The 27,375-nt window shown below is 36.4% G+C and overlaps 1 protein-coding gene across 9 annotated transcripts in view; it reads left to right on the plus strand.

The window, feature by feature from the left end:
• Positions 1 to 27,375, plus strand: part of CDK14 (cyclin dependent kinase 14) — a 639,321-nt gene that overhangs the window by 403,701 nt on the left and 208,245 nt on the right. For all 9 annotated transcript variants that reach the window (XM_063606295.1, XM_055114664.3, XM_003809752.7 and 6 more), the window contains one exon: positions 15,828 to 15,921. In XM_063606295.1, the coding sequence (XP_063462365.1) occupies positions 15,828 to 15,921 (94 nt within the window). The remainder of the gene's footprint in view (positions 1 to 15,827; positions 15,922 to 27,375) is intronic.

The raw sequence follows: 27,375 nt of genomic DNA on the forward strand, positions 1-27,375 counted from the left end.
GAACTCAACTAAAACGACCTATCAGTGTCCAAGAAACATCCTGCTAAATTTCATTAAAAATAAAACAAAACGTATTCATAGTATGTGACAGTCGCTTAGTAATTACTAACGACAGAATCCGAGTAGCTTCCTATTTTCCTACACCCATGTGGGTTGCTCATCTTTTACTGTGGCATTTTCTATTTCTCTGTATTTCTGTGTGAGACAATAGATTCCAAGAGTGGGATGTTTATATAATTGAATTTTCAGTTGAGCTTGGCAAAGCTTTTCTCATTTTTTCTGATTGATAATTTAAATGGTTCTTCCTTCATTGTTAGCTTTTACCATGTTTGTTTTTGAATACTTAATATATTCATAGCCTAATGGAAACTCCAACAGATTAAAAACTTTATTATAGAAATAAATAAATTTCCATCTATTTGTGACCATTTTATAACCTCTGAAATTAGAGGTGTTTGTTTTTGTTTGTTTGTTTTTTCTCACACACTGGGTGTGGTTGATGGTAACAGAAAACAAACAAAAAAACAGCTCTAGAATCTCAGGGTAGCTCTTTTTCCACAGAAATCTCCCTTATACCTTGTGAGCCACTTCATTCATTTATTTATTCAGCAAAACATTACAGAATGTCGAGAGGTGCAAGGTGAGAAGGACCTGGTTCCTGCCCTCGAGCAGCACCCACTAGCGCTACTGCATTGTACAACCCCAAAGGCATCATTCAAGTTGTAATCTATGTGCAGTGGCCAGACTGCAAAGCTACATTCCAGGGCAAATATTTGAGAATATTCCAAGAAGCCCACAGACTTCACCAAAAAAATGGACCCTGTTAATCTGTACCGGAAAGGTTTTTGCCTTTAGGTCTTGCATCTATTATCTAAGATATTAGGTTGTTGTCAAATATTTTACTGTAAAATATCAATCATCCAGTCATATATCTTAGTAGTGCCCATTTCAGCATTCTTACCCATAGTCCATCAAAGTCTAGCTATGCCATTTGATGACTGGAACTAAATATATCAACTTAACATAGTGTAAATTGAAGTTCAGAATTCTCCTTATAGTAGGATAATTTACATGAAGATTTTAGCAGTGATTTCTCTTCACGATATGCCACATGAAGTTTCTTGAAAAAGATTGCTTGATGTGTCTTTTGCTTTGATTTTTAAGATAATTACCCATGAATAAATTTTTCCTAATTTCCTACATTATTGCATAAGGATTAATACATTTGCAGAGAGAAGCCTTAAAATATGACTTCCTTGTTTTGCATCAGCTGTCATATAAACAGAAATTAAAGATGTGCAAGGCTTATTAATTTGCTTTTTTCTCATTCTGCCTGGTCTATGCTTATTCCTTAGAGAAGGGCCGTTATTGGTAGAGTTTTAAATGAATTATCAAATGGAACTTCTCCTTTCATTGTTCCATAATACAAGAAATAATATTTATCCGCTATTTCTTGTCATATTTTTCATTTTTCTTTTTTTTCTTACAGTAGTCCTCGGTGAAGTCATTTCCTATTTATATTTTTATACTAATTGTGGCTGGTTGCTGGATGTTACCAGTCCAAATATTCCTTGTTATCTATGTAACCTGGAGTTATTACTTTAAGACTCCATCTCTAGAGTCTTCATTATCCATAGGAGTCTGTGTTGAATTTTTAAGCTTTTTTTTTTTTTTTGAGATGGAGTCTCACTCTGTCGCCCAGGCTGGAGTGCAGTGGCACAATCTCGGCTCGTTGCAACCTCCGCCTCCCAGGTTTAAGCGATCCTCTGCCTCAGCCTCCTGAGTAGCTGGGATTACAGATGTGTGTCACCATGCCCAGCTAATTTTTGTATTTTTAGTAGAGACAGGGCTTCACCATGTTGGCCAGGCTGGTGTTGAACTCCTGACCTCAGGTGATCCACCCTCCTCTGCTTCCCAAAGTGCTGGGATTAAAGGTGTGAGCCACTGTGCCTGGCTGAATTTTTAAGCACTTTTTAAACACAGCCAACATCATATTTTCAGTGCATTAGCAATGATGGTAGACTTCAATTTTTAGATAGTTTTACTGTGTTCTTTGCCAAAGCCTCTAATTTTGAAGATTTTATTTTGATTTTGTCTTTATCTTTGCTGGCATTTGTGTCACCTGGGAAGAAATCAAAGTTGCCATCTCTATTTGCTCTTTTTTAACCTGACCAGGCTGACCAAATGAAGACAGGTTTTTCTGACTGTGGAGGCAGCATAGCATAACAAAGAGATTGCTGACCCTGGATTCAGGAGATGCAGTTTCTGATTCTGCTACCTCTACACTAAGACATTTAAACATATAATACAGCTTCCTTACATGTAAAAATCAAAACATTGTCTGAGGCCTTCTCAAAGGTACCTTTATCTCTAAGTTTTAGCATTCAAGTAAATTGTACAGTGGAGCGAAAGGTTTCCATGGAGACTGCTGGAGTTCCTTTGGAGTCTCTTAGAAATGAAGTTAGAGTTCAGATATTTTGGTGAAATTACTGAGTTGAATTTTTTTTAGTGTTTAATTTCATAGGATAATATTAGCTCTAAATAAAATGCCTTTTTCTGTTGCAGTATCTTGTGTGTACTCCTCAGACTAGTTTATGCAATTCATTCATTTATTCCCTCATTTTTTATTATTATTATACTTTAAGTTTTAGGGTACATGTGCACAACGTGCAGGTTTGTTACATATGTATACATGTGCCATGTTGCGCTCATCAACTCATCATTTAGCATTAGGTGTATCTCCTAATGCTATCCCTCCCCACTTCCCCCACCCCACAACAGTCCCCGGTGTGTGTCCATGTGTTCTCATTGTTCAGTTCCCACCTATGAGTGAGAACATGCGGTGTTTTTTTTTTGTCTCGTTTTAAAGATATTTATTGAACACCTATTTTGTACAAGGCAGTTTGTGAGATCTTGGAACTGAAAAGATGAGAAAGATGTATTCATGCCTTCAAGGTCACAGGGAAAGACAGTGTGATGAGCCATAACACAAGTATATGGTTAGTACAGTGGCAGCTCAGAGGTGAAGGTGATAAATTTATCCTCAGTGAATGATTAAGGGGATCAGGGGAGGCTTCACCCGGTGGTAATTACTCTGCCTGACTTCTCAAAGCCATCTTTCCAAGCTAACAAAACTTGGTTTGAAGGACGTGTACATCATGCCATGGACAAAGACTAACAGCTGAAATATCTGGTGTTTTGTAGATAGAGATGGAGGATAGGATTTCAGAAGCATTCAAAAAGGACGGTAAGGAGGAAGAGAGAAAGCGGTTGGAGATCAGATTGTGGAAGTATTTAGGAATACTTAGGATGTAGACAACTTGATGACTGCATATACATAGTAAAAAAAAAAAAAAAGGCAAAAGATTTCAGATGATTCCTGGGTTTCTGGATCTGGTAACTGGACCAGACAGCAAAAATACAGCTTTGCCATTTCATTAAAAAATAATAATAAATGTACATAGTAATTAAAGTGTATGAGCAAAAATTATCATTGGAACATAAGGAACATTTATGCTGGTTGGCACTTTAAGATTGTTGGGCTTCTCAGTCTTCCGTGTTAGTTTTATTGCTGATGTAGATCCTAGTAAGAGGATTCTAATCACTTGCCTGGTGCCTCCCTCCAAGTCAGCAGCAGGCCACCCTGGGTCTTGAGTCTACTGAACTACATTAGCTTAGCTTCCTGTACTTTATTTTTTACTTTTGTTTTTATTCTGATATGCTTAATTTGTAAGTACAACTTCTTAGAGATATAATTTTGTTTCATAGTTGAAAAATAAATATTATAGTTTCCCATTATATTAAAAGTTTATTGTTTTGAATCAAATATTTTCTAAGATGGGCTTTTACCCACAATCCAGGGTTATATTTTCATTCCTTAAGAGCAAAATACTCCATAGAAGTACTTGACTAAGATATATTGTGCCTATCTGTGCCTAATGAAGCACTAACCACAGTAAATGATGAGTGGCAGTTTAATCAATTTGGTTCCTTCTGTAGTCACCAAGGGCATGCAGAATGTAATTTTTTAGTCTTTCACTTTTCAAATACTGCAAATGCCAAAATGAAAAGATTAAGTCTGTTATATGTAATAAATTTTCTTTTAGAATATAGAAAAAAGTCACTTTTTAATTTTCATCTTTTTGAAGCTGACCTCCTAGGGAAGAAAACTCTTTGTTCTATTTTACATATATATACATTCCTTCAGAGAAGAGTAAGACAAATAAATGGCTACCTTGGTGCATCAAATAGTTCTAGCTTTAATTGCATAATGGTTTATTTCAGTGAACCATGGCTAAATAAAATTACCTATTAGGTTAATTAATGTGGAAGCATTTTGAGTTTGTATTGCATCCCTGTGTGTTAAATTTAGATTATGTTTTGCATTTAATCTAACTTATTTCAGTGATCTGTTTCTTTGTTGTTCCTTTGGCTGGAGCTTGAATATATGTTCAGAGAATTGATCTGAGTTATAAAACTCCATTCAAAACAGAATTACCCAAATTCCTTTACATTATCGCCCCTCAGTACCTGATTTTGAGAACAGCAGCATCAGCATGGCTTGGAAGCTTGTTAGAAATGCAGGATCTCAGGCCTCAACCCATACCCAGTAATTAGAATCTGAATTCTAAGAAGATCCCCATGTGGTTAGCATACACATTAAAGGATGAGAAGCACTGCTTCAAGTACTTTTTTTGGAAGGATACATAGGATTTGAGGAAATTTCCAATGCCAGCATAATGTTGAAAGGCAGAGAACTAACCTGTAATGAGTTATGGTTCTGTTCATCTGCTTGCCTCCTGTCAGAATCAGAAACAGCTTGACACTCCCTTTTTTAACATCCTTCTTTCCAAAGGTTTCAACAATGCAGGTGGCTCTGAAGGGCTCTAAATAATTTTCTAAACTTGAGAAGAGGCCTCTTATCACTTTCAATTAGGAAATTATGTATAATAAGGGGCAGGTCTCCCCCCACCATAATAGTCTAAGTTTGATGAGTCATTGTTCCTGCTGCACATATGGCAGTGCATGGGCTATGCTGTGTCATGATCCCTCTGGAATTGAAACCGTCACTCTGCTTAAAGCTCTCGGTCCTAAGGAATCCCAAGCCTTTGCTAACACATGGATGCAATAAAAAAACGAAAATCTAGGCAATGTTTTCTGACATTTTCATTGCACCATATTTTAAAATATTAGAGTCTTTCTGCATTATCTACTGATATTGAGCCAAACTTTTATCAGGGGGACCAGCCCGCAATATTTCAACGTAGGTTCTTTCTATTTTCCTAAGTGTTGGCTGATCTGAGAAATAAAGAGAAAGAATACAAAGAGAGAAATTTTACAGCTGTGCCTCTGGGGGTGTCATCACATATTGGTAGGACCGTGATGGCGACCTCGAGCCGCAAAACCAGCAAGTTTTTATTAGGGATTTTGAAAGGGGAGGGGGTGTACTTACAGGGAGTAAGTCACAGAGATCACATGCTTCAAAGGGCAATGAAAGATCACAAGGCAAGGGCAAAATTAGAATTACTGATGAGGGTCCATGTCCCGCTGTGCATGCATTGTCTTGAAAAACATCTTAACAGGAAACAGGGTTCGAGAGCAGACAACCGGTCTGACTAGAATTCACCAGGCTGGAATTTCCCAATCCTAGTAAGCCTGAGGGTACTGCAGGAGACCAGGGCATATTTCAGTCCTTATCTCAACCTCGTAAGACAGACACTCCCAGAGCAGCCGTCTATAGACCTCCCCCAAGGAATGCATTCCTTCGCTAGGGTATCAATTATTAATATTTCTTTCTGGGAAAAGAATTCAGTGATACTTCTCCTATTCACATAACCATCTATAGGCTTTCTATGAGAAGGAAAATATGGCTCTATTATGCCTGACCCCACAGGCAGTTAGACCTTATGGTTATCTTTCCTTGTTCCCTGAAAATTGCTGTTATTCTGTTTTTTTTCAGGGTGCACTGATTTCATATTGTTCAAACACACATGTTTTACAAACAATTTGTACAGTTAACGCAATCATCACAGGGTCCTGAGGCGACATACATCCTCAGCTTATGAAGATTACAGGATTAAGAGATTAAGACAGGCATAAGAAATTATAAAAGTATTAATTTGGGTAACTAATAAATGTCCATGAAATCTTCACAATTTATGTTCTTCTGCCATGGCTTCAGCCAGTCCCTCTGTTCTGGGTCTCTGACTTCCCAAAACAAACTTTTGCCTTGAGAATTAGGGAAGAAGGAGAACAATGTTTTATTTTTTTGATATCTTAATCTAACCAAAATTAGATTAATGTCAACTAGAGAAATAATAATCTTTATGTCTTATTCTGCTTCCTCATGTGATATAATTATTTATTGAGTTAATTACCATTTAGTTAACAATATCTTTTTGAGAAAATTGACTGAGTATAGTCCCTTGAAAATATGCATCAAATGCAGATTTTTTTATTATGCATGCTGATGGATGTAATTAATCCATATTTAGTTGAAAGATAGAAAGTTATCCTACACCATAAAATCCCAACAGGACTTTAATGAACAGATACATACATTACAAGGCATATTAGCTGGTGCCTTTTTGACCTAACCCTATTTCATTCAGGTCTGGTAATGTTGCCATATCGCCATAACCCCTATCAATCATTTGGGCTATATTTTTAAAAGCAAAAGACCAAATCTTTGTTCTGAGAAAGGTAATGGTGGCTAATACATTTACAAGTAAATAAATAAATTGCAGTTGTAGAAAGTATCATGGAGAGCACAGAGTTAGGGGACCTAACATAGCCTGAGAGATCAGAAGACCTTCCCACAGAAGTAGCCCTGAACTTGTCTTTCCCTATTCTAAGGGAGGAAAGTTCTTACTCCTTCCCTGTAAATTACATTTTTTTCTATGTATTACACACTCCACCCTACCCTTGCCCCAAATATAGTAGTTTCAATAAATCTTTTCACTTGAATTCCTTTGCCATAGAGTATATTATATATATTTCTTCAAATACTTTCATATTAAATTTTTAATTTAATTTTTAAAAATTGACAATAATTGACATTTTCATTGGGTACATAGTGATGTTTTGATACATATAATGTATAGTGATCAGATCAGGGTAATTAGCCCATCCTTCATATAAAAACATTTATCATTTCTTTGTGTTGGAAACATTCAATATCTCCCTTCTAGCCATTTGAAACTATATAGTATAGTATTATTGTTATAGTCTTAATAATATGTATAGTATATGTTACATATAAGATAGTCTTATTTTCTTAACTATAGTCATCCTACATTGGTATAAGACACTAGAACTTATTCCTTCCTTCTGGCTGTAATTTTGTGTCGTTTAGCAAATCTCCCCCTATACTTTCCTTCCCTACCCTTACCAGCCTCTAGTACCTTCTGTTCTACTTTTTACTTCTATGACATTGACTTTTTTTAGCTTCTGTATATGAGTGAGAACATGCGGTGTTTAACTTTCTGTCCCTGGCTTATTTCACTTAAGATAATGCCCTCCATTTCCATCTATGTTGTCACAAAAGACAAGATTTCATTCTTTTTTTATGGCTGAATAGTATTCATTGTGCTTGTAGACCATATTTTCTTCATCCATTCATCTGTTGTTGAACACCTAGCTTCATTTCCTATCTTAGCTATTGTGAATAGTTCTGCAGTGAACATGGGGTGCAAATGTCTCTTCAATATACTGATTTCTTTTCCTTTGGATAAATTCCCAGTAGTGGGATGGCTAGCTCATATGGTAGTTCTATTTGTAGTTTTTTGAGAAACCTCCATACTGTTCTCCATAGAACATTCCCACTAACAGTATATAAGAGTTCCCTTTTCTCCACATCCTTGCCAGCATTTGTTATTTTTTATCTTTTTCTTAATGGCCATCATAATTGGAGTGAAATGTCTTATTGTGATTTTGATGAGAATTTCCCTGATGTTTAGTGATGTTGAGGACTTTTTCATGTTTCTTGGCCATTTGTGTGTCTTCTTTTGGAAAATGTCTGTTCAGATCATTTGTCCCCCCGCTTTTTTTTCTTTTAAAGAGACAGGGTCCTTCTCTGTCACTTAGGGTGGAGTGCAGTAGTGCAATCATAGCTCACTGCAGCTTCAATCTCCTGGGTTCCAGAAGTCCTCCCACCTCAGCCTCCCCAGTAGCTGAGACTACTACAGGTGCAGTCCCACCATGCCTGGCAAATTTTTTTTTTTAACTTTTTGTGGAGACAGTCTTGCTGTGTTACCCAGATTGGTCTTGAACTCCCTAGCCTCAAGCGATTCTCCCACCTCAGCTTCCAAACTGCTGGGATTACAGGTAATCAACCATGGCACCTGTCCTCATCGGCCCATTTTTAAATAAGATTGATAGTTTTTTCATTGTTGAGAAGTTTGAGTTCCTTATATATCCTAGATGTTAATCTACTGTCATACAAGTAGTTTGCAAATATTTACTCTCATTTTGTGGGTTGTTCTTTCACTCTGTTGATTGTTTCACTCTGTTTTCCTGCGTGTAGCTACATTCCTACCCCACTATATAAAAACTCAATTTAAGTCAGTTGGGGAGATGGATTTGAGACTTATCTCCCATCTGTACAGAAGCTTTTAGTGTAGAAGCTTTTGGTTTGATATAATCCCATTTGTTTATTTTTACTTTTGTTGCCTGTGCTTTTGATGTCTTATTCATGAAATCGTTTCCCAGATCAATGTCCTGTGTTTTCTTCTAGTAGTTTTACCGTTTTGGGCCTTATGTTTAAGTCTTTAATTCATTTTAAGGTGATTTTGTCTACGGTGAAGCGTGGGAATCTAGTTTTGTTCTTCCAGATGAGAATATCCAATTTTCCCAGCAGCATTTCTTGAAGAGCTTGTCATTTTCCCTTGAATGTTCTTGGCACCGTTATCAAAACACCGGGGGTTCAGCCTAGGTTCCATTTGCCTGCTGCACAGAAAGCCAATGACTGAGACAATGAGTTTTGCCAGGGAAGAAGCCTTTATTTGGGTGCTGCAGCTGAAGAGACAAGAGAAAAGTCTCAAACCCATCTCCCCAGCTGACTAAAATTGGGGGTTTATATAATGCGGAAGGAATGTAGCTACATGCGGGGAAAGAGGAATTAGGGAGGAATAAGGAAGAGGAGTTTTAGTTCCATAATGCTGTCAGAGTTCTGAGGGTTGGTTTCCTGAGAAACGAACTCAGATAAGACAAATATGTTTCAAGCTTTAAGACTAGGAGATCAATTTCTATGTTTATTTTTTTAAAAAGACCATAAACATCAGTCTTACGGGAAATCATGACATGTCACTCATGATGTTAACCTTTGTCACATGGCTGAGATAGTGTTTGCCAGTTTTCTCCATTGTAAATTTGCATCCACACTCCCTCTCCACTCCTACTTCCATGCTGTACTCTTTGGAAACAAGTCACTAAGCTGAGCTCACACAGAATAGCCAGGGGGAAGGAGGGTCATGTTGCTTTCGATTCATTCAGCAAATATTTTTGAGCCCTTATTATGTGCCTGACACTCTGCTATATCCTGGGAATAAGGTGATGTCCACAACCTTGTCCCGATCTTGTAGATGTTCCATCTAGAGGAGACACACCCCCAAAAGCCAAACACAATTTAACATTTTTAAGTGTTATAAAGGGGACAAACTAGGAAAAATAGGGTGAGACACTGGGGCTGGGGCTGTAAGGAGGAACTGCCTTATAGGTGGTCGCTGGGAAAGACATTTCTAAGTGGAGCTATTTGCACTGACCTCTGAATAGCAAAAAGCAATTAACCAGGTACAGAGAGGGCAAAGGGAACAACAATCCGTGCAGAGATCTTGGGATGGGAAAGAGTGTGGCAAGTTTTAGGAGAGGACAGTGGAACAGCATGGCTGGAGCAGAGGAAATCTAATGTGGATACAGACATGATGTAAATTTGGAGATAGAGGTCAGCCGCACAGCATGCGGAGGCTTCACTGCCTCGAGCCTCTACTGTTGATTTTAAGGAAGAAAAAAGTTCAAGGGATAATTTTAAAAATTGGATTCCTCTCCTTTTGTCGATATAGGGGCACGTATGTAGGGTATGAGTAGAAAGAAAACAGGTGGAAAGAAAATCCTCTGAAATTAGGATAGAACCCAGCATAATTTTGGAAACCCCTTATGTTTATAAAATTAAATTTAATAAGTAAAATTTTCTAATGTTTATAAAATAAAAGGTAGTACTTCCAAGCATGATATAATGCTTCCCTGTCTTCTAAATATAAAATAAAAACTTTAAGTTAGTAAAATAACCTATCCCTCTTCTCCCTCCCATGATGCATATCAGCTCACGAAATTATCTATTTTGGGAAAAAGTTAGATAGCACCTTATTAAAAAAATCACTCCACATATTTTCTCCTAATTTATTTCTCAGTTCAAAATACTTTAGAGATTAAAATATCTTCAATCAAGTTTAAAATATCTACTAATTTTTGACAAAATGCAGGAAACTTCTAAGGCATATTTTATTACAGGAAAACTGCTAAAGACAGTAGTGAAAAAACAGATCATATTTAAGAGATTATTTCTATTATTTACAAATAATCATGATATATTATACTTTCTTTTCTTTATTTGTTTTTCCATAACTGATTAGTATGACTTTTTCTATTATTGTGTTTTTTTGCAAGTGGAGCATAACATAGGTCAAGATTTCACAAACTTTGTAAAGGGCCTGATGGTAAAAATTTAGGTTTTGCAGGACATGTGGTTTCTGTAGCAACTACTTATCTTTGTCACTTCGATGAGAAAGCAGCCATACATGGTACCTAAATGAATGAGTGTGGTTGCTTTTCATTAAAGCTTATTCATAGATATTGAAATTAGAATTTCAGGTAATGTTCGTATGTCACCAAATATTCTTCTTTCGATATTTTTCAACCATTTAAAAATGTAGAAGCCATTCTTAGAATGGAATATGGACTTCTGCTCTCTTTTTAGACTTTTCTTCTATTGTCCACATAGAGCCATAACAACAGCAGTTAGCTCTCTAAAGATTCTTCAGTTTACTAGACTCTGTTTTCTCAACCTGGAATATTTCCATTCCCAGTGCCATCACTCCATAATCCAACCAGCTTCAACTTTTCTAGCCCTTTCAGGCGTTAAGCATCCTTCCTAACCCTACACTCTGAGCTAAGCATGTCCTCTCATGCTCAAGGAACTGTGTAAAATGGAATACGTTATAATTACTGTGTTTATACCATATAGATCTACTAAACAGAAAGTTGATAGACGTTTTCCCAAAATTAACAACAGTCCTAAAAGTTTACTGACCTTACAAACAATGAGAAGTGAAGCAGAGAAAAAAAATTCTAAACTATTAGACGTACCCAATGTTCATCATCATGCTAGAGGAAAGTCTAAATTATCTCTACATTCTCGTTACAGAAAATGTTACTGTAGAATTGTCATAAGAAGACTTAATTGAAGGTTATACAGCCAAATTATAGAAATAAATGTATTAGAGAGATTTGTCAGATAATGATAAATGTCAGATAGTTAATTTTACTTTGTTTTCCTGAATGTCAGACTGTTTGTTGCATTTGTTACCTTTTAAAATTTTGTGATTGCTTTTGACTGATTTGCTCATTTTAAATGAACTTCTATAGCCATTTTTTTAGTTATAATTTTATAATCTTTTTAATAACAAAAACTCCCAAATTATGTAAGTTTCAATCCTAAAAGACTGTCTGTCTCTGCTTGTACTGACAACAAATTGTCAATTCTGCTTAAAATTTTGTTTTGAATTGTGATGAAAAAAAATCATTCATATACCTGAGACATAAATTAAATTGGGAAATGTTGAGTTCAAAAAATAGAAAAATGTGTGAGCATAGGTGGGTGTTTATGTATTACCTTACTGGGTAACTAATCCTAAAATAAGAGTTTGAGCATACTGCATCCTGTGACACCTTTGATTTTAAGCTTTTGTGACCAGTTCTTATTCTTGAAAAATTTAGACTAAGTGGGTGATAATTACATAATTATTCAAATTCTCAAAAGAAGGAACAAAGGAGACATTTCCTGATATAAGATTATATATCATAAATTATAGTGCTTAAGCAGATGAATTTTTTTTCTCAGTAAACCATTCAGTGCAGTCAATTTAATCCATTGAGAGAGGGAGCATGGGGCTAATGGAGGGTAGAAAGAGGTGGAGGGAAAGCAGACACTAGTTTCTTTATATTAAATTGAAGAGCTCTTATTGCTGTGTGGCAATAAGGCAGTCCAGTAATAAGGAATTCTGTTATATTCATATGTTGATATGTTTTATACACATACTTTTAAATTTTCTTGTACATTTTATCTCTTGTTGTGAGTCCTTTAAGTATAATTCTCTCAGCTTCTTTAGTACATCCTCAAGCATCTTTGAAAAAGATGACGTCATAGGAAACATCCACTAGAAATGAAAATCCAAGTCTTAGCCAGCGCCAGCTAAGCAGATAAGAGCTTATAAAAATGCTACATCATTTCATTCCAACTGAATAGAATTGCAGCATAGAATAGATTTGTCTTTTAATCATTCTAAGTAACATATTATGGAGATGATATAGACTAAACACAAGTAGTGCTAAAATAAATTCTATAATAGTTCTGGCAATGTAATAGTTATTTTTCTAGCCAGCCTAGCTGTGTACATAATGGGGGTGGCTATGGCTTCTGCTGAGGCTCTTCACACTCAGAACTGCAGCTTATGGTGGGAAAAAGGAAGGCCAAAAAGTAGAGAGCAGAGAGGATACACTGAGTGTAAAAAAGGAAGGTGCAGGTAGCTATTTAAGATCCAAGGTATTTTATTGTATAAACTAAAATAAGAAGAAAATAGTCTTAGAAAAGAATTCCTGACAGAAAAATTTGGAAAGCCACCGTACTGAAAATTTAAGTAGACTTAACCAGACATCTGAAGCCCTAATATTTATAAGCACATCATTGCATTTTAATATCTTAATAAAATAATTCTCTTGATACCTATGTTGTCTCTCAAATCTAAAATGAAAACAACTTGTGTAAAAACCCATCTACCTAGAACACTGGTTTGAAATTAGTTCTTTACTACTTAAATAAAATTACATCCTATGATATAAAATGGCATTTGTTTGTTTTTAGTCGTTATAACACTGTATACTATTGGTGTTTACTTTGAATAAGAATCATGTGGTACAATAGGGAAGCAATTTCTGCAAATACATTACTTCTTTAATTCAAAACATTGTTTATATACAATTGTGATAACAACTGGAGTAGCTTTAGAGAAGTAGGACACTTGGTCTTAACCCCTAGGTTTATGAAATAAATTAAAGACACAAGTGTTTGCTTGCCCTAAATTGAGTATGGGGGTGCAGGAGTGGAAGAAGTGTCCCAATATGTTTCTGGTTTTTTTAGAATACTTGCAAGAAACATAAACCCATTCAAATAGAGCCAATGTTAAAAATCTGGAGAATTTCCAGGAGGTGGAGAGTTCTAGAAACAAAACAAAACAAAACACTGGATCATCTGAACATCTAAGCCTCCAGAAGTCAAGAACCAAGTCATTTCAGGGGACTTCATCTGCAGGAATGTGTAGCCATTCATGCTACTTCCCTGACACTAATGTGACTTAGCCATCTACATATGCTAGTTTCTTACCATACTGCCCCATTCTCCAGAGTCCCGGCAGAAGTATCTAATTGGCTCTCTGTCCATACTATGGATTGGTTATTCCTGTTGGGCTTGGTGCAAGCTGCAGTGGTCTGGGAGGCAAGGTCTTTTGATTTACTGGACTAACTTGCTAGGTGGGAACTGTAAGCATGGCAGGTCAAGCTGCGAAAGAATGTCGAGCATAGTAGATGGCTGATAGAGTAATCCATAAGCTCATAAGGGGAGCAATTCTGTCTGCTGAAAGATCCATGAAAGGCATCACAGAGGAGATGCATTTAAACAGGATTATAGTGGTTGAGTTGGAATTTGCTATCAAGAGCAAATAGGTGAAGAAGGAGGGTACTCTATATAGTGAAGCAATTTGAGCCAAATGGTACAGTTTTATGCCTGGCACTCAGGTAGATCAGTCTGGCTCAGCGATTCTCACTGTAGCTGCCCTGAATCATCTGAGCAGCCCATGTCGATGCCTGGGCTCCAACCTAGATGAATTGAAACAGGATCTCTGGGGTTTGTGGTCAGAGATATGCAGTTTCTTAACCTTCTCCAGATGATTCTAATGCAAAGAGGATTGAGAACCACTGAATGTCTAGAGACTACAATACTTTATAAGTTTGTGAAATATAGTTGGAAAAGGATACTTGAACATGACTTGAGGACTCTTATACATCAGGCTAAGGACTTAACTGTATTCTATAAGTAATAGCACTAGAATGTGCTATTTTATTGGTTTCCACTCTTTTCTGAGCCCAGTATAGTTGCATCTATTTAGAGTTCTTTCAGTGCAGTAGATGGGGGCAGGGGGAGTGGGTAGGTTATGGGATCTAGGTGTACGTCACCTAGATAGCTCATGGTGCTCATTAAAAATACTGCTTATCAAGTAACTCCATTAAAAATGGGCAAAAGACATGAACAGGCATTTCTCAATAGAAGACATACAAGCAGCCAACAGACATACTAAAAAATGCTCCGCATCACTAATCATCAGAGAAATGCAAATCAAAACCACAATGAGATACTATCTCACACCAGTCAGAATGGTTATTATTAAAAATTCAAAATACAACAGATGCTGGCAAGGCTACAGAGAAAAGGGAATGCTCATACACTGTTCGTGAGAATGTCTAATAAATTAGTTCAGCCACCATGGAAAGCAGTTTGGAGATTTCTCAAAGATCTTAAAACAGAACTGTCATACAACCCAGCAATCTCATAACTGGGTATATATCTGAAAGAAAACAAATCATTCTAAAAAAAGATACACATACTCACGTATTCACCACAGCACTATTCACAATAACAATGAGATGGACTCAACCTAGGTGCCCATCAACAATGGACTAGAGAAAGAAAATGTGGTACATACATACCATGGAATACTATGCAGCCATAAAAAAAGAATGAAATAGTATTGGCCATGTGCAGTGGCTCATGCCTGTAGTCCCAGCACTTTGGGAGGCTGAGACGGGCGGATCACAAGGTCAGGAGATCACGACCATCCTGGCTAACACGGTGAAACCCCGTCTCTACTAAAAATACAAAAAAATTAGCCAGGCATGGTGGCAGGCACCTGTAGTTCCAGGTACTTGGGAGGCTGAGACAGGAGAATGGCGTGAACCCAGGAGGTAGAGCTTGCAGTGAGCAGAGATCGCGCCACTGCACTCCAGCCTGGGGGACAGAGCAAGACTCCGTCTCAAAAAAAAAAAAAAAAGAATGAAATAGTGTTGTTTGCAGCAACATGGATGCAGCTGGAGGCCATTATGCTGAGTGAATTAACACAGGAACAGGAAACCAAATACTGCATGTTGTCATTCATAAGTGGGAGCTAAACATCAGGTACTCACAACATAAAAAGCAACAATAGACACTAGAGACTACTAGAAGGAGGAGGAAGGAAGGGAGGCAAGGGTTAACAAACTATTGGGTACTACGTTCAGTACCTGGATGATGGGATCATTCATACCTCAGACCTCAGAATCACACAATATACCCATGTAACAAACCTGCACGTGTACCCCTGAATCTAAAATAAAAGTTAGAGGGGAAAAAGGAAACAGTTTACTCACCGCTTCTCTTCTGTAGGAGTGGATATTCTAATTCCAGATTTAGTTTTCCTAAGAAGAATATATTGAAGTTTTGTAACGATTCTTTCTTCTCTCTCTAGGGGAGTAGGTTGCATCTTTGTTGAAATGATCCAAGGAGTTGCTGCTTTTCCAGGAATGAAAGACATTCAGGATCAACTTGAACGAATATTTCTGGTAAGTCCTTTACAGAGTATTTCTAAGAAAAATTGGTTTCTAGTTAGTCACTTAGTGACAAATTCTACAGCAGTCTGTGGAAAAATAATTTAAAACAAATTTGTTGTCACATTTGGTTCTAACATATTTTGGACCTTTGAAAAAGCAGGAAATCAGTTAAGAATTATGTTTTTATACTACTGTACGTGAATAACATGTCAAAGTGGTAAGAAGGAATGGGGTGGGAGAGGCAATATAGAGAAAGTAATGAGTTAAAAATGAAGGTTCTGACAGAATAATTCCAAATAATTACTATAGATACTCCCTCCCCATCATGTAGGTGGAGCTTAACTCCCCCGTCCCCCTTGACTGTGAGCTTTGATAACTTTCTTCCATAAAGCAGAGCAGGGAGAGTGGGAAGATGGTGACTTTACAGTGGAGACACCAGTTAAACAGTACTTCCGTCAGGTTTTCAAGGCTATCATCATCAAAGATAAGTCATGTTAGTGGGCTGTACCCTTGATATGATGTGTTGATAATGGCACCTCACCTCTGTGGTCTTCCTCCCCAAACCATAGCCCCAGTTAAATCACAAAAAATATATCACACAAGCCAAAACTGACAGACATTCTACAAAATACATGACTGGTAGTCTTCAAAACTGTCAAGGTCATCAAAAACAAGGAAAGTTTGGGAAACTGGCATAAACCACAGGAGACTGGGGAGACATGACAAGTCAATGTTATGTGGTCTCCTGGATGAAATACTAGAAAGGAAAAACATTATTAAGTATGTTGTTAATATCAATATACCAATGTGAATTTCTTAGCTGTGTCAGTTGTACCATATTATGTAAGATTTTAATTAGAGAGAGAAACTGGGCGAGGGGTATACATGAGCTCTCTGTATTATGTTTTGTAACTTTTCTGTAAATCTAAAACTATTCTAAAATTAAAAGCTTATTTAAACTTTTGAAAATGTGTAAAATGTAAGTGTTCTGGAGCCAGACTATCTGGGCTTATCACCCTTCTCTGTCATGTTTTAGCCATGGGACTTTAAGCAAGGGGCTTATTAGTTCTCTGAGCTTTAGTTTTCTCATAGGTGAAATGAGGGATAATAACAGCACCTTCTTCATAGGTGGCTTTGAAGAATAATTGACTAATATAGTTCTTTTAGGACTCTGCTTGGCATATAGTAAATACTTTACATATATACAAATCGTTGTTATTTTAATTACATCATTTTATGCCAAATATTCAGTAGAGCTTCCAGTAGAGCTAATATTCATATAAACCTATAATTTAAAACATGAAATCAGAGTTAGACAAATTAAGTAAGCGCAACATTTAAATACAGCTATCATTTTAAGAATACAATCTGCAGTAGAACGTAGCAATACAAACTGAGGCCCCATCACTATTGTATTCCCTTAATGTCAGCAATAAAATGGTAAGAAAAGAAGACTGGAAACTAGGAAATTAAAGCACATGTGATTCCTCTATGCAGTAGCTTATATCCCTGTGAGTCGCTGTGTGCTAACAACAAATGGACAATCAGCAAAGTCCCTAACATAGAAACCATCCTCAAAGTGTTGTCCTGTTGGTTTTGTTCTTTCAGAAACCATCTGTATCCACTTGCTTTCAATTTTATTTTATTCAATATCTATAAATTCCCACACACAAATGTTAACATGGTTATAAAAATAGTGTATTTTTATAATGGAAAATTCCTACAGTGTCAAAATGAAAAAATGCTGAAAAATCACCCTTTGTCCTACTACCCAGAGAAAACCACATCTAGTATTTGGACATATATCTTCTATAGAGTTTTTCTATATGTATTTGAAAAGATTGAATCATATCTTGTATATTCTTTTGGAACCAGCTATTTCCACTAAACAATTTGTAATTAACACCTTTCAGTGAAAAATAAATTCAGAAACCTATCATCATTCTTAATGACTGGGAAGTGTTTCATTGTATGGATGAGACATTATTTACTTAACCAGCCCCATATTGATAGCTTGTTTTCAGTTTTTTATTATAATAAAATGCTGCCAGAAACATTAATTGCACAATCATCCTGTTAGTTAAGAATCATTATTAGAATAAGAAGTCCTTATTTCAATACAATTTAATTTTTATAGATGTAGACTGTTTGTTCATATCCATCCCTTCATTTAAACTCATGAAACCTACTCCCAAGAAAATCTCTTATTCACTTTATTGAGATTGTACTGAGTCTATGGAAATAATACAAAATTGTACTTTCCTATCCAAGATTAAATTATTCAATTTCATGGCTGTTAGCATAAATGTACAGTTTGTATAAACATGTTTGGTTTTTTGTTCTACTCAAGACTTTACTTTTATTCAATTATTTTAAATAACTTTTTCACAATAAGTTTCTTAAAAATATAAACTGTTCCATATATTTTGTATTGACAAAAATGGCCTAGAGAGAACTTTAATGGGCTGTAGTTTATATAAATTTTTATGCAAAGACATATCTCCAAATATTTAGCATTTTTATTTACATAAAGCTCATGTATAATGATAATAATAGTGTAACCAAATTATATTCTGATAATTTTCTGAACTTTAGACTCCACTTTTCAGCCTCTGATAGCTGTTGAACAACAATTATGTAACTTGTCAAATTACTGATTTATGGTAGAATTATTACTGTACTGTATTTGAAAGCAGAAAACTTTAAAAAGGGAATTGTACTGAAAAGAAAGAGCTCAACTTACATATTACTTTAGGTTGAATTATAAAGGAAAAGAAATTGTTATATAACTGAGATATACAGCAACAGAACAAAAAGGTGAGTTTCATAAAAGCATAATTTATTGACATAGCTTTGTCAAAGCTTTCATTTGAAATCTTTGTTTAACAGAAGTAATTTCTGTTGGGTAATATCTTGTTGGATTATTTCTTGTATGAAATTTTTGCTATTATTTTTTAATTTTATGGCATTAGTTTCCCAATTTTATGGGTATTCAGAGACCTTTGAGCTATGACTAGGCTTTTAATAAGTCAGATAAATAAATCATTTTAAATTTCCCATGGGATTATTGATACACTAAACTACCATTGCTCTTGTTAGAGCACAGAGACCCTCAAATGCAGATAAGCATCATGGTTTATGGCAATAATTCTTTCATTTACTGTAGTTATTTTACAAGTCTAATGCCTCTTACAATAAAATGTCCTTTGATAATTAGGAAATGAAGATCATCATCTATATAAAATTACTGCTGTAGAATTAAATGATGTTATGTTTTGCCCTGAAGAATTAGACGAAGCCAGATAAAGAGAAATCTAAAGAATTCTTTTGACATTAAATGTTATCAACTTAAATATTTTATTTTCTCCACTGAATTGTTTAAATTTGCAAATATTAGCTATATTATCACACAAGTAGACTCTCTCAAGACTGGTGTGATCCTTGGAGGAGGAAATTTTATAAACCCAGTATGGTTAAATCACTGAGAAAAAAAAAATGCTTTTCCTCTGTGACCTTTTATGTCTAATCTTGGGAGGAATGACTATTAAATAGTGATTAGATCCACTTTAACAGGCCTATAGTATAAACTGCCAGAGACTCTTTTCTAAAGTGGCAATTGTATATCTGGCCTCTGGTAAAGCATTGCCAAGGAGATAATCAACTTTGTAAAGTCATGAAACATGGGATTATTTGGTTTGTTTTGTGTTTTAATACAAGGATTAAGTTCATTCATTTGCCTGTGAACTGTACATAGAAAGGTAGTTAATAACTTTGAAGCACAAAATTAATAGCTTGTTACCCAAGACAGCTAATATAATTAGCTCCCACACACTGAGTCTTTATAAAATATGTGAAAGGAAATAAAGATCGGTTAGTAAAAGTCTTTATGTTTTTCTTTCTAAGGTTCTTTTTTCCCTATTCTCTTTTTTTCTTCCTTTGGTTGAAGGGAGCAGTTCACAATTTTAACAAGTTCAGTGAATTCATTTCTGGAATATAATAACCATGTTCATATGTATATAAGGTGAGCTGGGATATGCTACAATCTGAAATTTCACTGTTAAATCCTTTTCCTTGACATTGTGATACATGCAAGAAAGGAAGGAAGATGATGGAATTTTGATGAATTATATTCAAGACATTTTGAATTGGCAGGTAAATAGGCACCTAATTCTCCAAGCAGTAACTCTGCTCTTAGGTGGAAAGAGTATTTATTTTCACTTCTTTAGCATTACCCAGTTTTTAATGTGGCATGGTGTATTCTATTCACCTCCATTAGTTGCAAAATAAGCAGCAAATGCATTCATCCAGGTGAATATATATTCAGAGTGACAAAATCACAACTAATAAAAAATTTGTATTCTAAACATATTATTCTGAACTGAAAAAGAAGGGTACTTGTACAACCCTGGGAATATGTTTCTCTCTCACTTCAAAACAGCTGAACAAATGGCAGGGAATGCTTGCACAGCTGTCTGAAACCTTTGGTAGATGCTTCTGGGTCTCTGTGGCTCATGGCCCATTGTGTGACAGTCATGACAAAGGAGCTGGAATGATTCTGTTTTTCAGATCTGTTCTTTTTCTCTCTGTATTTGAACGTTGATTACCCTGACAAATCACACCTTTCCTTGTCTCCTGGGTCTCCTGGCTTATAATGAAATTTCATCCACTGGTTGTTAAACTATTGTGCATTATTTGACTGGTACAATTGTTAAAATAGTCCTCTTCATCAATATATGCCATTCAGAATTTGAGTGTGTTTGTGTGTGAGTGTGTGTGTGTGTGTGTGTGTGTGTAATGAGCCACATGCAACTTTGAAAGCTACTATAGTACTCAGTCTGGCTTTTGAGTTGGATTATTCCTTAAGCCGCTGTGCTTTGCATTAAACTGACTGTGGAGATATAGTTTGCAGACTCAGTTCCTATCCTTGTTTCCTCCACATGGCTCCGATTCCAGGGTCTTTAGAACTGGAACCATAATCCTGCAGCTTCATGATTGGTTAGGGAAGCCTTGTAGAATGTAAGGGAAAGCTGATATCACCTCTTTGACGGTTATTACCATTCAAGTGGATGTATTCTAACAGCCACATGGTTAGGATGGAATATTGCTATCACAGATTTGTATCATCATTACCATTACTGGATTTGCTTTAGGTTATTTCTGCCATACTACTTCAGCAGTTACTCTGTAGCACTAGGTACAATGAAGACATAAAAGAATTATGTGTCATGGTGTCAGCCTGTAGTAATGACCATGAAAATCAAGGCAGGTGGGCAAGGCATACTTCAGGAATGGAATCATGAATAATTGCTGAGCAATTGATTAGCAGATGTGAGACCCAGCAATAACAGTGGATTCTATATTAGTTAAAATACTGAACGCTAAGAGTTAAATGTTGTGCTCTAATCCAAGGTTTTTGTTTTCTACCCGCCCTCACCCACTACCCCCAGCAAGCCACCTTTTCAAATTGGACAGTAGTTTCTGCATCTGTAAAGGAGGAAGTTAAACTAAGTGATTTCAATATTGTCTTGTAGCTGTAACCATTTTTAATTTTTTTTAAATGCTTGATGTTACTGTATTATGTATAAATTATGGGTGTTTAAAGAAAAATTGCTAAGAAAATTTTTATTAAGCACTAAAGAAAGTATAAGATTTTGAAGTGAAAATAAGAGGGAAAAGGAGACATCAGGCAGTGGTATAGGAGTGGGTGGAAGGTGAGGTTGAATGTTCAAGACTGCACTTTGATAGTTTAGTATTTTTAAATCTCATTTTATCCATAATGTAATAAAACAGTATAACAGGAGAGTAATGTTAAGAGCATTTTAACAAAAATAATACAGTACAGTGTGGTAGTATGTGCCTATGGTCCCAGCTACTTGGAAAGTTGAGGTGGGAGGGTCACTTAGCCCAGGAGTTCAAGGCTGCAGTGAGCTATGATTGTGCCACTGCACTCCAGCCTGCGTGACAGAGTGAGACCCCGTCTCTAGAAAAGAAAAATACAATGTGGATAAAATGATAAATTCAACTGTATAAAGACTGGCAGAAGTAGAGAATTAAACAACACCTGTTAGGGTGAAGAACATTGAAAATATTAAGCTACAGTTTTTAAATCAGTTTTAGAAAAACAAATAGGGACAATAGATTATAATACTCTACCTCCCACCCTGGAACAAGTACCTCTTAATTTGTACTTGTTTCCTTCAAGCTTCATCTATAGGCATAGTCATTTACATGGCGAAAAATCTTTTTCAGAGAATCAACTGTATATAAGTAAAAGAAAAGTATGAGAAAAAAATCACCACTGAGATATAACCAACATTAAACATTTTTGTATTCCCTTTTCTAGATTTTCACAATTGAGTTCATGATAAATTTATGGTTTTGTGTTTAGCTTCTCTTTAACAGGAAATAGAGAGCCATTTCCAAGCCATTAATATGTAATTGAAAATGTTATTTTAATTATACTATAATATCTTACAAATGTGCCCAAATAGAGAAACTCAAACATTTCTGTATTACTAGATAATTTGCTTACAGTTTTTATGCTACGGTAAGCATTGCATATTTTTACCACATTTAATTATTCATTCATTCAGCAAGATTATTAGGCACTTTATGTGACAGTCACTGTGACTATGGTGATAAACCAACAAACATAGCCCCTACTTGCTTCGAAAATATGGTCAGCTGAGCTACATTTGAATAGCTTCCAGGAAACCAAGTCAGAAAGATGTTGCAAAACGATTGTTACACATCTTGGATATAAATGATGAGAAAAAGAGTCAAAGATAACTTAAAAGTTTCAAATTTGGGGAATTAAGTGATCAACGATGTCATTGAAAATAATGAGAACATTGAAAAGGAGTACCCCTGGAGGGAGAGGAAGAAGAGAACTCAAGGTACTGGACTTTATGTGATAGCGGGGGTGACCTCAGATGGACATGTCCAGTATATAACTCATACACAACAAAATCAGGGAGATGCATGGGAATGAAGGAGCCATTCACCCAAAAGAGACAATCTTGGTTCCCACATCGTGTTAGTTCTTGAATCATAAGAAGGTAGAGGGAAATGCAGTGGACCACTGCCTACCTTGTAGGGGATGTTCATGTTTTGGGGGATTGGAGGGTTAGACCAGGGGAGAAATCAGTACAGTGACACAAATCAAGGGAAGGGTGACCAGAAGAGAAATGAAGGGTAAGAACAGAAAAAGAAAATCACTCCCTGGAGCAAGATAATACTTCAGCTCAGGTCTGTTCAGCGGGTAGGGGTGGTGGGTTATGAAGCCAGATTCCCTTCCTTGCTTGTTCCCAGCATGTTCTGCACACTGCTCATGTAGTTTGTGGCACATTGTATGTGCCCAGTAAATGCTTTTAGCCCAGAGGAAAAGAAAGATTTCCTGCCCCAAAAGTGTAAGAGTCAACACAGAAAACACACGTGGGTTTATTAAGAAAGGTTAGACTTTCCGTGGTTATTCAAAGGAGACCTGTGATTCTCCTTGCTGTTTCAGTGATGCTGGAGTGAAGGTGGGTATAGCCTCAGAGGGATGCACTAGGTTGTCCACTCTTGGCTCTGCTTCTATTAAGATTTTGCATGTGAAACAGATCCCACTGCTGAAAGAAAGGTTGAAAAACCCTGGACTAATAACATCTTAAGGTCCTCCCTGGTCAATAGTTCTATGAAAAGAAAAAGTCTATGTGGAAGAAAAGTGTTCAGAAGAGATCCAGTGAAAATGAAGATGTTGGAAAAATAAACATTGAGTGGTTCATGTGTGGAGACATTAGATGGATGTTCTAATAAAGAAAGTTCTATGCTTCTAAGCGAATGGAAATGTTGGTAGCAAACTCCAGTAAGGTCATTTGTCTTACATGAAAGCTAAGACAGTGGGATATCCATCTATAGAATAGCTCATCACATTACTGCTTAAAAAGAAACTTCTATTAAAAGACAACCTGTTTGTGACCCAGAGATTTGAATTAACTCACATAGTGAAAAAACATTTTTTACTTCAGTGTTTTTGCATTGGAGTACCACAAACTTTCTATAAAATGGAAAATGAGAACACTTTAATTAAATCATTCATTTTCTAAGTTATTCATTTATGCAACAGATATTTATTATGTGCTTACTCTGGGCTAAATAATCTTTTCATGGTTTGAGGAGACCGCAGTACACAAAATAACATTCCTGCTCTCATAGAACTGATATTCCTGTAAGGAAAGATAGACAGTGAGAAAATAAATATATAATGTGTTTCTTAAGTGCTATTCTGAGAGATGCCATTTTACATACCATGTTCTGGGGAGTTTTCTCTCAGAGGTGATACTTGTTCACTGAAGTTTGTAAGGGCACCAAACTCACAAATAACAGGGATCAGAGCATTTGAGGCAGAGGGAGTAGCAACTTGGGTGGGTTTAATGATAATAGTATTAAATGAGAATTCTCATGCCTGCATATGTTAAATTAAGGATCATTCTCCCATGTATTGAAGTCATCCTTTATATGAAGCATTTTCTTACTTGGGAAATGCTTGCTTTGTGTGGAACATTAAATTTCTGTATATGTTACAATTCAGGCATTAGATTGAGTGAATCCACAGAGTTTGAAGTACAACTGAATACGTATTCCAAGTAGGAATTATGCTGGGGCTAGGGATTTGGGTTTTCTGAGTCAGTTCACCATGAGAGTTAGTATAGATACAAGAAAATGGAAATGTTTCTGTTTTGGAGAGTAGATGATAGTTCAGAAGGGAGAAGGGAGGAAGAATGTCCAGAGGATGAAGAGACCCAGAGAGTGCTTTTTTTGAAAGTCAAAAGTAGAAGAATTTCAAGAAGGAACTATGTATCAGCTGCATCAAATACTCAGAAAGCTGAGACAGGCCACTGGTTGGTGACTTTTGAGTGCTGAATATGTGAAGCTAGGTTACAATGGATTTAAAGGGTGAGTGGGTAGTGAAGAATTGGGGGACACTGAGCCTGTAGACAACTTTGAGAATTGGGTCAATGAAGAGAATTGATGTCACCTTGAGGATATTTTACAATCAATATTCATATATTTTATAATCTAAGTATTTTTAAAATAATGAAAACCAGTAAATTTGTAAGGTAAAGGATACCAAAGTTCCAAAAAGCCATACTGGATGGATCAAGGTATTGGAGCAGGCAAGAGAGGATGGGGGAGGAGACAGTGCCTTGAAATGTGGATGAAAAATTTTTCTGAAAGAAGAAGGGGAAGGAAGGAGGGGGACATTTCAATAAATGTTTTAGAGGAGAGAGAAGAAATTTGAAGATTTTATGATCTGCATGATTCCTACGTGAAAGGGAGTGGGGTATGGCTGGCACAGTGATGTGCATATGGAGGGCAGATGTTGAGGGAATGGATAATATTCATAATGCTGGTGAAATAATAAATGATTTGCAACTGATATGATAGGAAATAGTTGCTGACTTGATTTTTAATCTATTTTTTATCTGAGACATTATTATGGAAATAGAAATGTTGTCTTCCCAATTTCTGATTTGTGATAGTTTATTTACTTTTCTATTAACATAAGCTTTTATATCTTTCTACCACCTGTAAATATTTCCCAGTTGTAGTAATTTTTACCAAAGACTTTTCTGTAGGCTATGGTTTACCTCTGTGATCTGTCTTAAATGTTTTGAAAAAAATTTAACCTAATGTATTGCTGTTTAATATTACTATCTTTTTAATATACATGACTTTATTTTTAACATATATGACTACTTCCTGGTTGTTCTGGTTATTTTTTCTCATGTAACCACCTCAAAATCCCCTAGTTTAAATAAACAATAGTCATTTTTAAATTTTCTTTTATGGTTTCAGGGTCAGGAATTCAGTAAGAGCTTGGCTGGGCAGTTCTGGACTTGGGTTGCAGACACATGGTAGCTGGAGCTCGACTAATCAGGGCTGGAGCAGTTGGGACTAGCCAAACATTCCTGTTTCTTTCTTCAGAGTCTTAGGGCTCTCCAAGGGTTCTTGCCATGTGGGCTGGTTTGGACTTCCTTATGTCATGGTGGTTGGGTTCCAAGAGTGGGTGGCCCAAGAGGACCAGATGGAAACTGTGTGGTTTCTCTTAATTTAGCTTCAGAAGTCATGCAGTAACTCTCTCCTGGTCAGAGCAGTCACAAACTCTCACCCAAAGTGAAGGGAAGGGGACATAGATCCCATTTGTACATAAGAATGTCAAGAACGCTGTGGCTGTGTTTTCAAGCTGCCACACTGACCATGTAAATTTTCATTAGAGCATATCACCAAGTCGAGCTGATAAACAGCTTTGTAGGGAAAAACTCCAGGAAACAATTTTATCAAGTTCCTGAATTTTTTGTTTTTCCCATACTCCTTATAGCCATTATATTACTGCTTCCCGTGCTAAATATAAAGCGTGAATTGTCAAGAGTGTTACTTCATGGGTCATGAGGTCCCTCATTTGCTCACCCTTTTTTCTTCCCTTGTTGACTAACAAGTTCATGGATGTGTCAGACTGAAAAAGATGGCGAAATACTGCCATAGTGTGACACATCTGAGGCAAGTGAGGAGGTGGTGACACTTCTTAGCAGATTCCCTAAATGTTCTCCATAAAGCGTGTTTTCATAATTCCCATTCTGCCTTTGAGTAAAACTTTCATTTGCAGAATACTTCCCCACGTAAATCTGATTTCTCAGAACATTACATATGTTATCTCTTGAGGTGAGCAGCATCTAAGATGGCTCCTAGTGTGCCCCCACCGCCTGGCGTTTATGCCCTTGTGTAATGCTTTCCCCTTGAGCGTGGGCTGGACCTCATTACTTGCTTCTAATGGATAGAATATGGCAAAAATGATGGGATATCACTTCTGAGACTAGGTAACAAAATGATTTTTACTTCTTGCTCACTTTGTCTTCCTCTCTTACCGGCTCGCTCTGAGGGAAGCCAGCTGCCATGTTACAAGTTGCTCTGAGGAGGGACCCTCATATCAAGGAACTGATGTTTCCAGCCAACAGCCGGTGTAAACCTGAGGCTTGACCTAAGCTTTGTGAGTGAGCTTAGAAGTGGATGCCTCCCCAGAGGAGACCACAGCCATGGTTAACACCTTAATTGCCTCCTTATGAAAGACTGAGCCAAAGGCACCTAGCCAAGATTCATTGGAATTCCTGACCAAAGAAAACTGTAAGATAATAAGTGTTTGTTACTTAAACCCACTGGGTTTTGTAGTAACTTGTTGCACACCAATAATTACCTAATATAACTCTTTTATAGAGATATACTAATAGATAACTAATATATCCCATGACCAAGAAAGAGTAGATACTATTATTACTCTTATTTTATAGCAGAGAAAATTATCTTTGGAGATCATATGAACTTCCCTAAGAAGACATGTTTAGTGTGTGCCAGAACTGAGACTAAATGCCAAATCTGCTTACTCTTTCATCAGAATACTCTGTTTTGTCTTTTTGTTTGGTTGTTTTT

This window comes from Pan paniscus, chromosome 6 (genome assembly GCF_029289425.2).
Source record: "Pan paniscus chromosome 6, NHGRI_mPanPan1-v2.0_pri, whole genome shotgun sequence".
Lineage (NCBI taxonomy): Eukaryota > Metazoa > Chordata > Mammalia > Primates > Hominidae > Pan > Pan paniscus.